Source organism: Plutella xylostella, chromosome 26, assembly GCF_932276165.1.
Source record: "Plutella xylostella chromosome 26, ilPluXylo3.1, whole genome shotgun sequence".
Lineage (NCBI taxonomy): Eukaryota > Metazoa > Arthropoda > Insecta > Lepidoptera > Plutellidae > Plutella > Plutella xylostella.
Window position 1 is genome coordinate 156,139 of NC_064006.1, and position 13,630 is coordinate 169,768.

At 41.9% G+C, this 13,630-nt stretch overlaps 1 protein-coding gene across 1 annotated transcript; it reads right to left on the reverse strand.

Annotated features, from left to right (window-relative positions):
* Positions 1 to 2,429: 2,429 nt before the first annotated feature.
* LOC125490627 (calcium-binding protein P-like) lies at positions 2,430 to 5,271 on the reverse strand. Its single transcript, XM_048630455.1, has 2 exons — positions 5,263 to 5,271; positions 2,430 to 3,131 (listed from the first exon to the last, which is right to left on the reverse strand). The coding sequence occupies exons 1-2, from the start codon at positions 5,269 to 5,271 to the stop codon at positions 2,430 to 2,432; spliced, it is 711 nt and encodes a 236-aa protein (XP_048486412.1).
* Positions 5,272 to 13,630: the final 8,359 nt, after the last annotated feature.

Here is a 13,630-nt window from a genome sequence, read left to right on the forward strand (position 1 = left end):
GAATACCTTCTCTCGACACCTCAAAGCCTAAATAGTCCACGGTATGTCCAAAGAACAAACATTTAGACATCTTAAGCGTCAAGCCTGCATCGGAAAACAACTGGAGCACATTTTCTAACCGTTTCAAACCTTCACCGAAATCTTTGGCTGGTATGATGATATCATCTAAGTAAGCCAAAGCTTCCTTGTGTCTGGCAGAACCTAGCACCTGGTTCATGATCCGCTGAAATGTTGCAGGAGCATTTGCAAGGCCGAAGGGCATTCGTGTGAACTCGAAATGCCCGTCGGGTGTCACAAACGCTGTTTTTGGTTTATCTTCTTCGCGAATCGGTATCTGGTAGTAACCAGATGCTAGATCCAACGTTGTATAAAATTGGTGTCCAGCCAAAGCATCCAGTTGGTCGTCGATGAGGGGCATGGGATAGTTCTCCCTAACCGTTTTTTTGTTTAAGGCGCGGTAATCAATACAAAGGCGGTATTCGCCAGTCTTTTTACGCACGAGGACAATTGGACTCGCGTATGATGACGTAGACGGTTGAACTATCCCGTGCTCCTGTAATTCCGAAACCATATCCCTGACCACCTCTCTTTCCTTTATGGACAGGCGATAAGGTCTATAAACCACTGGAACATCGTCGTTAAGAGTGATCGACATCTCTCCAACATTAGTGCTACCCAGCTCTGACAAATCAGCCGCAAAACAGTGTCTATATTTATTTAGTAGCGAAACCAATTGAACCTTCTGAGCGGGTTGCACGCCATCGCCTACTCTGATATCAGCATCAGAAAAAGGAGTATAACCATTGTTATCAATATCTACCCGTTGAACGGGCACCGCTGGTGTCGTATCTTCTTTGGCTTCGTGACCACGAGCTAAAACATATCCCCTTTTTAGGACCACGCTCTTGTCACTAGGCACATCGACTACAATCTTGCCCACACCGTCCTTATCAATACTAAACAAGCCCGACGGCACAGAAATAGTATCATCAGAAATTAGGCGTAGGCCACCTTCAACATAAAAATCACCCGAAACGTGAGGATCGGTAAACACTTCAATAATAGAAGGCCCAGAGAGGGTCGTCTCGTTTCTTGCGCAAAATTTGACCTTAGAATACCTAATATCGTCATAACTAGACTGCAGCATCTGTAGTTTTTCGCAGGTCTTATAAATAACCACGTGAGGCTGCTCCGTGAATGACTGACCAATCATGACTGACACATGCATAGCCGTATCTGGTACAATAAATAAATCGACATCGGCTTCAACCTCGTCAATGACAACGCTAACTCGACATTTTCCTAACACTTGCACCATCGAGTTGCCAAACCCACGGAGTATAGGGAGATTCGTGGTATCCATATGACTGTCGATTTTATGAAATTCGGATAACTTTATCATGCAACACTCACTTCCCAAGTCTATGAATGCATCGAAAGGGATACGATTTATTGTAATAGTTTTATAAAATTTATCCCCAGGATTATCGTTGTTAGAGACGAGCATTACCCTTTTGTCTGTTGATTGGGGCTGTTTAGAGAAACAATTCTCGGCGTCATGTCCAAGCCTATTGCAGTTGTTGCACTTTTTTATAGGCTGTGTACATTGGGCCACAGAGTGGCCTTCCTGTTTGCAATTAAAACAACGCGGCGGTTTTGGCCCTTGTCTGGATTGCGAATCTTGTAACTTGCCCGTAGCCTGTACTTTTACTGGCTTCCGGTCACTTTGAGGTCGGACATTTCTAGCGTTCCTCAAGTAAGCAAGAAGTTTATCAGGGTCATCATACTGAACTGCCTCTGCACCCAATCGAACAGAACGATCGTCTATGCCGTGCAAGATGCATTCCACTGCCCGTCTCCCTTCTATGCCGCACCTATTTATTAAAGCGATCTTATCATAGTAATAGGATTCCAGTGAATCTCCGAACCTGGCACGTTTCGCTAGCATATCGCTTAGCATCTGCCCGTAATTTTCATCTGAAGGAAATGCGGTACGCAACTTAGTTTGCCATTCATCCCACGAGAATAGAACCGACGATAACCCCTCGTACCATCTCTGGGCTACCCCACGTAATTTTGGCAAGGCAAAGTGTACTAGCTGTTTCTCGCTCCACCCATAGATGGAAGCGCACTCGTTAACTTTGTGCAGCCACATAGATATCGTCTGTTCTTTTCTCGTGGGATCAAATTCCGGTACAGTGTTCTGCATATTACCTAATTTGTCTAACGAGTCAGAACGGTTAACAGACTTCAGTGCGTCCAAGAGTTTAATAATATTAGCTGGCGTGAACGACTCATCTTTTGCCTCCCTCACCTCACCTTTTGGAGTGGCGCGACTGGCGCGGCCGCGCGAGTGGCTACGCGGGCGGCCGGCACGGCTGTCGCGGCTGCGGGGGCGGCTGCCACGGCTGGCGCGGCTGTGCGGGCGGCTAGCACGGCTGACGCGGCTGCGCGGCCGGCTGGCACGGCTGGCGCGGCTGCGCGGCCGGCTGGCACGGCTGGCGCGGCTGCGCGGCCGGCTGGCACGGCTGGCGCGGCTGCGTGGCCGGCTGGCACGGCTGGAGCGGCTGCGCGGCCGGCTGGCACGGCTGGCGCGGCTGCGCGGCCGGCTGGCACGGCTGGCGCGGCTGCGCGGCCGGCTGGCACGGCTGGCGCGGCTGCGCGGCCGGCTGGCACAGCTGGCGCGGCTGCGCGGGCGGCTGGCACGGCTGGCGCGGCTGCGCGGGCGGCTGGCACGGCTGGCGCGGCTGCGCGGGCGGCTGCCACGGCCGGCGCGGCTGCGTGGCCGGCTGGCACGGCTGGCGCGGCTGCGCGGGCGGCTGGCACGGCTGGCGCGGCTGCGCGGGCGGCTGGCACGGCCGGCGTGGCTGCGTGGCCGGCTGGCACGGCCGGCGCGACTGCGTGGCCGGCTGGCACGGCTGGCGCGGCTGCGCGGGCGGCTGGCACGGCTGGCGCGGCTTCGCGGGCGGCTGGCACGGCCGGCGCGGCTGCGTGGTCGACTGGCACGACTGCGCGGGCGGCTGCCATGGCCGGCGCGGCTGCGCGGGCGGCTGGCACGGCTGGTGCAGCGGACGCGACTGCGCGAGCGGTGGCTGGCCCGGCTGCCCGAACGGTGATTGGCCCGTGCTCCTCTATCGGGAGAGCTACGTTCCATCTCCGTCGGACAGGAAGGAGAATAGATCTCCTTGCTATGCTTGGACAAGTTCACTGAAATAGCAGAAAATAAATAAACCGCACAGTAAACTGAATAATGAGTTTTGTTTTCACTACCTACTAATGATAATTGTAAGCATCATGTTAGCATGGGTTTCTAAGAAATGCACTGACAGCAATTCAAATGTAAATAAGATAGATACGAAGCCATGAATTACCTCTATAATTAATTAGATGAGGGTAGCTTTATTTATACTCTTATGTATTGTTTTATTCTTTGCATGCAATAAAGCGTGGACAATGTTAATCAAATAAGCTATACGAGTGATATCAATTCTAAATTCTACATTATAATTGATATTTATTGACTTCCACTTCCGTTGTGGGAGAACATTATTGATTTATTTTGTATCCAACCACGACGGTACTATTATGTGATATCAATCGTATACTGCATTGAAAAATAAAGGCAAAAGAAAAAAAATAGCATAAATCACTATGTGGGTGTGTTTAAATCATCCCACTTCTGAGATGTTATCTACTAGGGGATAAAATTAAAAACGTACTCACTTGTATACACTGTATATTATCACTTCACACTTATCTATATTACACAGGGTACAATAATACAAACAAACCCTTAGCAACAATGGGTGGACTGACTTTCTGAGACGTCTTTACGGTTTGAAGCTCATCATCAGACTGCCGAGTCACTTCACAAACTCCCCGGTTCGCCCGCCATTTTACCGGTCAGTCCACCCGTTGTTGAAATCAATTCAAATACATTATAATTATAATATTATGTTTTTAAATACATTAACAACAATAAAAATAATATAGTTATGTACCCCCAAGTATCTCACCCTTAGAACTTTCTGGAACTTTAAATATAAATATAAACAGAGATACTGTAAGCATTGCAACATATTATATTGTTATTGCATCAGCCAGGATGCTGATGGATCATTCCACGAATCTCCAACTTTGTAAAGCATCAACTGTATGGAGTGTAGAGTGATGTATCAGCAGATTGGTCACGTAGGCCACTCTTAGTGTTAAGACTATGTCATTGTATGAGTCAGTATTAAACGGACCTCAAATCGGAACGGTTATGCTCGTCTTTAATTTTAGTTTTTAAAAACCTAATAGCGCGGACCCGCAATTTGACTGGCGCAGCCGGTAGGATAGTCGCTATATATTAGCAGCGCGTGTTTCGCATCTGTCGGTTCGAGCATCAAATTCTGCTTACCTAAAAAGGTGAAATTACGTCGCGATTCGCTATTAAACGGCTATTCCAAGAACCAAACAAATTCGTCGAGAAACGGGTATCCATAAGTGCATTAGTGTTTTTGCTCGAGTGTTGAGGCAGCGATGCGTTGGTAAGTACACTTCTCACCTCCCAAATCCAGTCCTCTCCATTTTTCACATGTTATTTAGGGATCAAATTCTCTCTTCTTAACGCTAGATATTAAGTAAATTGTACTAAATTGATTAAAAATAGGAAAAAGTAAATTGTAAAGCTAAAAATTAGGTTAGTGCATCAAATTCTGCAACCCCTAGTTAAGTAAAATATAGGATAAGTAATCATTATTCTAGGAAAATTCCCATAATTATTGAGTTATTTTGGAAGCGTTTACTTAAAATCAGTAATGTCTAAAATAATTTTAATTCCCCGCGAATTTTCTGGAGTAATACCCACCTTCAATGGTGACGGGAAGTTACTAAGAACATTTCTCACGAAATGCGAATATGTTATCAATGCATATAAAGGAGATAACAACCCCGAACAGGAGCTCTACCTGTACCATCTAATTACGAGCAAACTAGTTGACAAAGCCGCTGTTCTTATCAGCGAGAGACAGGATATAGAGTCATGGCAACAACTAAAAGAAATCTTGACACAAAGCTTCGGTGATAAACGTGTGATAAACGATTTCAATTTTAGTGGAATGGATCTGGATAACCTGAGAAGGGATGCACGGAATATTGATTGGAATGTTGTTCTAGATGCAAACAGCGTCGACGAACAAGTGTCTCTGTTCAACTCACTCTTAACCAATCTTTATGACGTGCATGCCCCGGTCAGGGCAATCAAAGTAAAGCACTTGCCGGCGCCATGGTTGACTGATGATATTAAAGACATTATTTATCGGAAAAATGCTGCCAAGTCCAAATACAAATCTCAGCCTAATGAAGGAAATAAGCAAAAATTTGTAGCTTTGAGAAATCACTGCAACAAGGTGTGTAGGGACGCACAACGACGCCACATCCATAAGTCTGTAGAAAATGGCGATCCGGCCAAAGTTTGGAATTTTCTAAAGTCATTAGGTGTTGGCAAGGCCCGTAATAACGTAGTCCCGAAAGACCTTGATCTAGAATCTTTGAATTCACATTTCTCCTCTACCTCTGATTTAGACTCCGCTACTAAAATCAAAACTCTTAATCATCTTTCTTCTATACCAACACCTGACTTTCCGTCTTTTAATATTCGTCAATTCTCCGATTGTGATGTTGAGAAGAATATTCTTTCTATTACTTCCAACGCTGTTGGGAGTGACAGCTTGAGTCGAAATATGATAGTTCCTATACTTAATATAATCCTTCCCATCATCACGCATATCCTGAACTCCTCTATTCACTCTAGTACTTTTCCTTCCCTTTGGAAAGAAGCCCAAATTATCCCCCTTCCTAAAAAACATAATCCTTCGTCTTTTTCGGACTATCGACCCATATCCATCCTTCCTTTCCTCTCCAAAGTCCTTGAACGTCTTGTCCATCACCAATTAACTGGTTTTCTCATTCGAAACAATCTTATGAATCCCTTTCAGTCCGGCTTCCGCCCTGGCCACAGCACGGTCACTGCTCTCGTGAAAATCACTGATGACATCCGCCAGGGTATGGAAAATGGAAAGCTGACTATCCTATCCCTTCTTGACTTCAGCAATGCTTTTAATACTGTCAATTTCGACATCTTGCTTGGCATTCTTCGTTCTCTCAACATATCTCCAACGGTAATTGACTGGTTTCATAGTTACTTGCATGGGCGCCAGCAACGCATCCGTATAGAGGATTCATACTCTAAATGGTGCAGTACCTCAGCTGGTGTACCGCAAGGTGGCGTGTTGTCCCCTCTCCTATTTGCTATCTTTATCAATAGTATCTCTGAAAATCTATCTTCTTCCTACCACCTTTACGCAGATGATCTCCAAATTTATACACATGCAGTTCCTTCTGACTTACCTCGGGCGATTGCAGAGACGAACACTGATTTGAACAACATATCAGACTGGAGTAAACGATTTGGACTTAGAGTCAATCCATCTAAAACTCAAGTTATTATAATAGGCAGCTCTAGACTGTTGTGCAATGTGGATTTTCCGAACCTTCCATCAGTACTTTTTGATAGTATTAATATCCCATTTGCAAGTACAGTCAAGAACCTGGGAGTCTTTATTGATAAATACTTGTCTTGGGGACCTCAAATTGAATCAGTCAGCCGAAAAGTGTTTGGCTCTGCTGCTTCGCTTAGGAGATTGCGTAATTTCCTTCCAACTTCCACTAAGATTGCGCTTTCGCAATCTCTATTATTACCGATTCTTGACTACGCCGACGCCAGCTATCTCGATCTCACCCAGGAGCAACTTAACAAGCTTGAGAGACTTCAAAACTTCTGCATACGGTTTATATTTGGTTTACGTAAATATGACCATATCTCCGATTTTCGCACTAAACTCAAGTGGCTTCCTATTCGCCTTCGACGGAATACCCATATACTATCACTACTTTACAACATACTGTTTAACCCAGCATCTCCTTCCTACCTAAAAGAGCGTTTTAAGTTCCGGCACTGTTCGCATGACCGCACACTTCGGTCTGCACAGAACTTGCGACTGGAAGTTCCACCGCACAAAACCGATTTTTACGGCGATTCCTTCACAGTGACAGCTGTACTGCTCTGGAATGCTCTTCCTGAGGACATAAGACGTGCACCTTCTGCAGCTTCCTTCAAAGAAAGGGTTAAGAGGCACTACCTAAATTCACTGCCTTAGTTGAATATATTATTGCTGTATATCATTATGTATTATTGTATGTAAGTATAGGTATAATAATATATATTATGTATTTATTTATTTATTTTCTTGCTGTATTTATTTATTTAGTGTATGTAGTGTTTAAGTAGTGTATTATACACTTGCACCTCAGCTACCTCTAATTCTATTTCTATTTTCTTTTATAACTCTCTTCCATCCAAAGGTTGTCTGGTAGAGATTGCTATAAGCAATAAGGCCGCCTTTTTGTACTGTTTTTATTTTTAAGTTTTTGTTTGTATGTTCTATTTTGGTGCAAATAAAGAGTATTGTATTGTATTGTATTGTATAAACGCTCCGAAGAGTGTATAGCCATCGAATTGGAAACGTTAAAAATAAACCCGCAAGAAGACTTTTCTAGCTTTTATAGTAGAATACAACACGTTAAAAGCGCCCTAATAGCCAAGGTCAACCTTTTGGAAGACCAACAACTAAGAAAAAGTAAAGTAACAATATATGAGAATCTTGCCAAAAATGTTTTCCTCTATAACTTGCCTGAGGATCTAATAAGGATTGTAAGGTTGAAAGAATGTAATTCAATCGAAAGTGCCCTAAGCATCGTATTGGAAGAGGTAAACTTCAAATTCCAATATCAATCTAGAAACAATATGTTAAAGAATGCAACCCCCACGTCAAAACCCACTCAGTTAACATCATTTAACAACCAGAATTCTTTCAGACCACCAGCATTCCTTCAGCAAGGCTTCAGACCTCTTGTACCGCAAAATAACCAATTTAAATTTGGCATCCCCCAAAATCAACCCTATGTTAGACCCAACTTCCAGCCTACAGGCTACAGACCGAATTTCCAGCCTACAGGCTACAGGCCCAATTTTCAGCCAACTGGTTACAGGCCCAACTTACCCCAAAATCAATTTAAGTTCGGCATCCCCAACCAAAACTTGCAAAGACCACAGTTTAAATTTGGAATTCCCAACCAACAGTTTCACCCCTATAAATCCAACAACGCAGTGACGACTGACGTATCAATGAGAACAGCCCCTGTAAAGCAATTTTCAAAACCAACCAATATGAACCAACTCTTTTATAACGAGTTGCCATACGAACCCGAATCAGAGCAAAATCAACCTGAAAACTATGACGATAATGTCTATTATCCTGAGTACGCTCACGAAGAACCCGCGTACAATGACGAATACTACAATGAAATCCCACCTATGTCTAATCAGGAAATAGAGACTGAAACTGAAAATGAAAATTTTCAGGAAGAAGCCTCCCCAACCAACCCGAAGAGATAATACAAATAAATTGCCACCAAGTTAATAAACTACCCCATATAGTCATCCCTGAAATAAATGCTAAGTTCATGATCGACACTGGTAGCACCCGATCTTTCATGAGCCCTGAAATAGCGAACTATTACTTTTCAGACTTCAAATACCAAGAGCCCTTTGAAGTAATTAGTACCCATTCACGCAGCAAGCACGGAGAAGTAATTTATATACTTCTCCTGAAAACATTTCAGAGCCCACTGAAACATAAATTTTATCTGTACAACATAGATAAAAACTATGACGGTTTGATTGGTTCAGATCTACTGACGGAGCTTGAAGCCACAGTAGATATGAAAAACCAACTACTTATAACACCCAACACACGGATACCAATAATATACAGTCCACCTCGACAGGCTATCCTTGAGCCCCGCTCTGAAACCCGTGTGAAAATTCCCACGAGCTTAGAAAATGGTGAAGCGATAATTGACTACAGAGATTTCGGAAACGGAATTAAAATGCCTTCAGCAATAGTCACTTGTAAGAATGGCCTCGCTGAAACAATAATACAAAATCTTTCAGAGGAAAGCGTAACGCTTACATTCCATAAGCCTTTTCAGGTCCAACCTTTTCAGGAAACAGAAATAAAATGTCATTTCAACACCGCCACCACCGATTATGATGTAGACGAAATATTAAAAGACAACCTTAATAAAATCCGCCTTGATCACATGAACGAGGAGGAAAGAAAAGCAATTTTCCAACTTTGTTATGAGTACCGCGATATCTTTTACACAGATAAATTACCTTTAACTTTCACCAATCAGGTAAAACATGAAATCAGAACCACTAACGAAGATCCGATCTATGTAAAACCCTATAGATTACCCCCGGTCCTTAATGAGGAAATTAATAGACAAGTGGAAAAACTGCTTAAGGATAACGTCATACAAGAATCCCACTCTCCGTGGAGTGCCCCAGTTCACCTCGTACCAAAAAAATTAGATGCATCCGGCGAACGAAAGTTCCGTATGGTAGTCGATTACCGACGCCTTAACGAAATAACTACAGACGATAAGTTCCCTTTGCCTAACATCACTGACTTACTAGATAAGCTAGGAAAATCTATATATTTCAGCACAATAGATTTGGCATCCGGCTATCACCAGGTAGAAGTGCTAGAAAGAGACAGAAAGAAAACGGCGTTCAGTACACAGAACGGGCATTACGAGTTCACGCGTATGCCGTTCGGTTTAAAAACCGCGCCCGCTACTTTTCAGCGCGCAATGAACAACGTTCTAAGAGGCCTGCATAACATCCATTGCATGGTATACTTGGACGACGTGATAATCTTTTCAGCTAGCCTTCAGGAGCACATTCACAAGCTCAAAACAGTTTTCCAACGACTTAGAGAATCCAACCTGAAAGTACAGTTAGACAAAACAGAATTTTTGTGCAAGGAAGTTCTTTATCTAGGTCACAAAATAACTCAGAACGGTTTACAGCCGAATGACGATAAAATTCAGGCAGTCCTGAATTATCCCATACCTAAAACTACCACCGAAATAAAGAGTTTCCTTGGCCTCATCGGTTATTACCGCCGATTCATCAAAAACTTTGCCCAAATAACGAAACCGCTTACCAATTGTCTCAAGAAACGCAACAAAATTGTAATAGATCAACAATACATAGATGCCTTTCAGAAGTGTAAAGAGCTATTAACAAACGCACCCCTCTTACAGTACCCAGATCCTGAAAAAACTTTCATATTAACCACCGATGCATCCCAGATAGCCCTAGGTGCAGTGCTTTCACAAGGTGCAGTAGGTAGTGATCTCCCCGTCGCTTATGCAAGCCGAACTCTGACCGAAACCGAATCACGTTATAGCACGATCGAACGTGAACTTCTAGCCATTGTATGGGCCATCAAACACTTCCGCCCCTATCTTTACGGGAAGAAGTTTATCATTTACACCGACCATCGTCCTTTGGCGTGGTTACATTCTCTCAAGGAACCCAGCAGCAAACTTACCCGTTGGAGGTTAAATCTCTTAGACTATGACTTCGACATAGTATATAAAAAGGGCAAACAAAACAGTAACGCTGACGCATTGTCGCGTATAAAAGTAAATGCACTATCTGATAAGGACTCAATGGTAGTAAATTATGACAAAAAGGACTTACCCCGCGATTCACAGGACTCACGTACAATCACCATATCTGATTCTGAAAAAGAAAAAACAATCACCATCTCCGACTCAAGTTCTGAAAAATCAGACTTAGAAAATATTACATATCCGGTTCCATCCCTCTCCAGTAAATCTGATACAATACATTCAGCACAGGACCTTCAGTCACACGGTATACCTATTTTACACGAAGCAATCGATACTAAGCCTAATCAAATATTAGTTTTTCAATGGTATAAAAACAGTATGCAAGTTCAAGACAGGTCCCGCGAAAAACAAAAAGTCTTAGAAGTTTTCCTACCCATAGATAACCAAGATCTAATAAAACAATTCCTGAAAGAATACATAAAACCAAAAACCAAATATTTCATATATTTCGAACAGGAAGAACATCGAAAACAGTTCAGCAATATAATAATCAGCCTTTTTAAGGGTGGTTCAATCCAATTTTTCGAGTGCACTGAAAGAGTAGTTTTCATCGAGGACGAAAATGAACAGAAGGCGGTTATTCTGAAATTTCACCTCGGAAAAACCTGCCACAGAGGTATTCGAGAAACCCTCACACACATTAGGCGACATTTCTTTTGGCATAACATGACTGAAACAATTTCAGCAGTTATTAACTCATGTGACGTGTGCAAAAAGATGAAATATGACCGTAAACCCCTGAAACCATACTTACAGTTAACTCAAACACAAGAAGCCCCATTTCAAGAAATATTCATAGATCTGTTCACTATCGAAGGAAAAATATACCTCACCCTTGTTGATGCCTTCAGCAAGCTAGGCCAAGCAATCGAAATTTCTAGTAAAAGCACCCCTGAAGTCATCCGCGCACTAATAAAATACTTTTCTTATTACGGTGTACCAAAGAAAATAAGCTGCGACCCCGGTACTGAATTCAATAATGAACTACTGAAAGAAATGATGTCACTCTATAAAATTCAATTGCACATAGGCACGCCTAGAAACCCTAACTCAATGGGTATAGTCGAACGATTTCATTCCACCTTAATTGAAATTTACAGATTGGCAAAATACGAACAGCAATGTACCGACGCCGCATCCATAATGACTTACTCTATCATGGCGTATAATAACTCAATCCACTCCGTTACTAACTTAACACCATTTGAAGTCGTCTTTGGTCATGTAGAGTCTGAAAACCCATTTAACGTAAACTTCGAGAAACAATACTTACAAAAATTGATGAAAGATCACGCGAAACGAACAAAAGTTCTATATAAATACATATCAGATAAAATGCTTACCTCGAAAGAAAAATCCCGTGAAAAACGTGGTGGTGAGGCCGATATTCAGTTCTCAGAAGGAAAACCAATTTTCACAAAATTAGTCAACACCCGCAGGAGCAAGGATAAACCCCGTTTTGAAAAAGCGATCGTTACTGGAAAACCTGAAAGAAATATCGTCCCTGTTACCGTCAGAGGTAGACAGACTAGAATTCCCATTAAAAACATAAAACGCCCTTCGCAGGTGCTGCTTAGTGGCCATGATGGCTCTCATGAGCCCCAGCCTGGGCCTTCAACTTCAAAAGATTGAAAACAATCCCGGGATCCTCCCCGTAAGACAAGGAACAGCTGTTATTCAACAGGATAACTGGCTTATTTTTAAGGTATTAGATTTAAATGGCCTACTGATGGAATTAGAATATAATAATAGGAAGTATAGTAACTTTAGTAAGTTAGTATCCGTAGATAAGCCTTATTTTAATGAATTTTTAGGAATACGAGAACAAGTAGAGTATTTACAGAAAATTACTATAAATAAGTTTAAACAGATAATCCCTTCACACCGAGTCCGTAGAGGAATATTGAACCCTATTGGTTCTATAATAAAAGTCATAACAGGAAACTTAGATCAGGAAGACGCTCAACATTACGAACAGTTAATAAGTAATTTAAATAATCAACAGATCTCTACAAACAAACGCTTAACCGTTATTTCTAAGATGATAGACGGTCTAATTAACTCATCAGAAATATTACATAATAACTCAAAAATTATGGACAATAGACTAAAACGTATTGAAATAATGTTAAAGGAAATCAGCACTAAAGAAAATAATGCAGTTTACTCTACTTATATCTTAAGCTTGTATAACCTATTTGTAAGTAATTTTAGAACGCTTTATATAAAGATTAGCGAGTTAGAGACTGCCTTAGCCTTCACTAAGATAAATATTGTACATCAATCTATACTTAACTCAACTGATTTATTACAGCTGTTAATTAATATATCTAAATCTGAAAACCTTATGTATACACCTATCTTGGAAAATTTAGTAAAAATAGAAGATACAATCAATGTTAAATCATACATGATAGATAGAAAGATAACATTTGTATTAGAAATACCATTGATAGCAAACTCTACCTATAATTACTATAGAATGTACCCCTTACCTATCTTTCATGACCCTGAAAACCTTACCCTTGTAATAATTCCCAAATATCCTTATATCCTGGTGAGAGGTGTTACATATTTACCACTTATACAGCCTTGCAAGCAGGTATCTGAAGAAAATTACCTATGCACTCATGAAAATAGAGCACCATACCCTGAAATTACATGCACTGAGGAGCTGATGACATTTAAAGAGCACCCGACTCACTGTAATCAGAATGCAGTGATTATAGAACAGATTAAGGTTCAGAAAATATCTATTAATAAATGGATATTATATAGCCGCAACACAACTATTATTGAAAAGCGATGTAATAGCGAAATAAGCCGTAACTCCATAAAGGGTACGTATATAATACTTATAGACGAACCCTGTGATCTCTACATTAACAATATGCAGCTGCATCATCAACGATCATATACCGAGAATATGTCATCAGAACGCATCCCTTCAATAAAACTGCCGGAACTACAAAACAGAGTAAACTCCAAGGAAAACGAGAATCCAGTAAATCTTCAAGGAATGGACCTCAGCGACCTG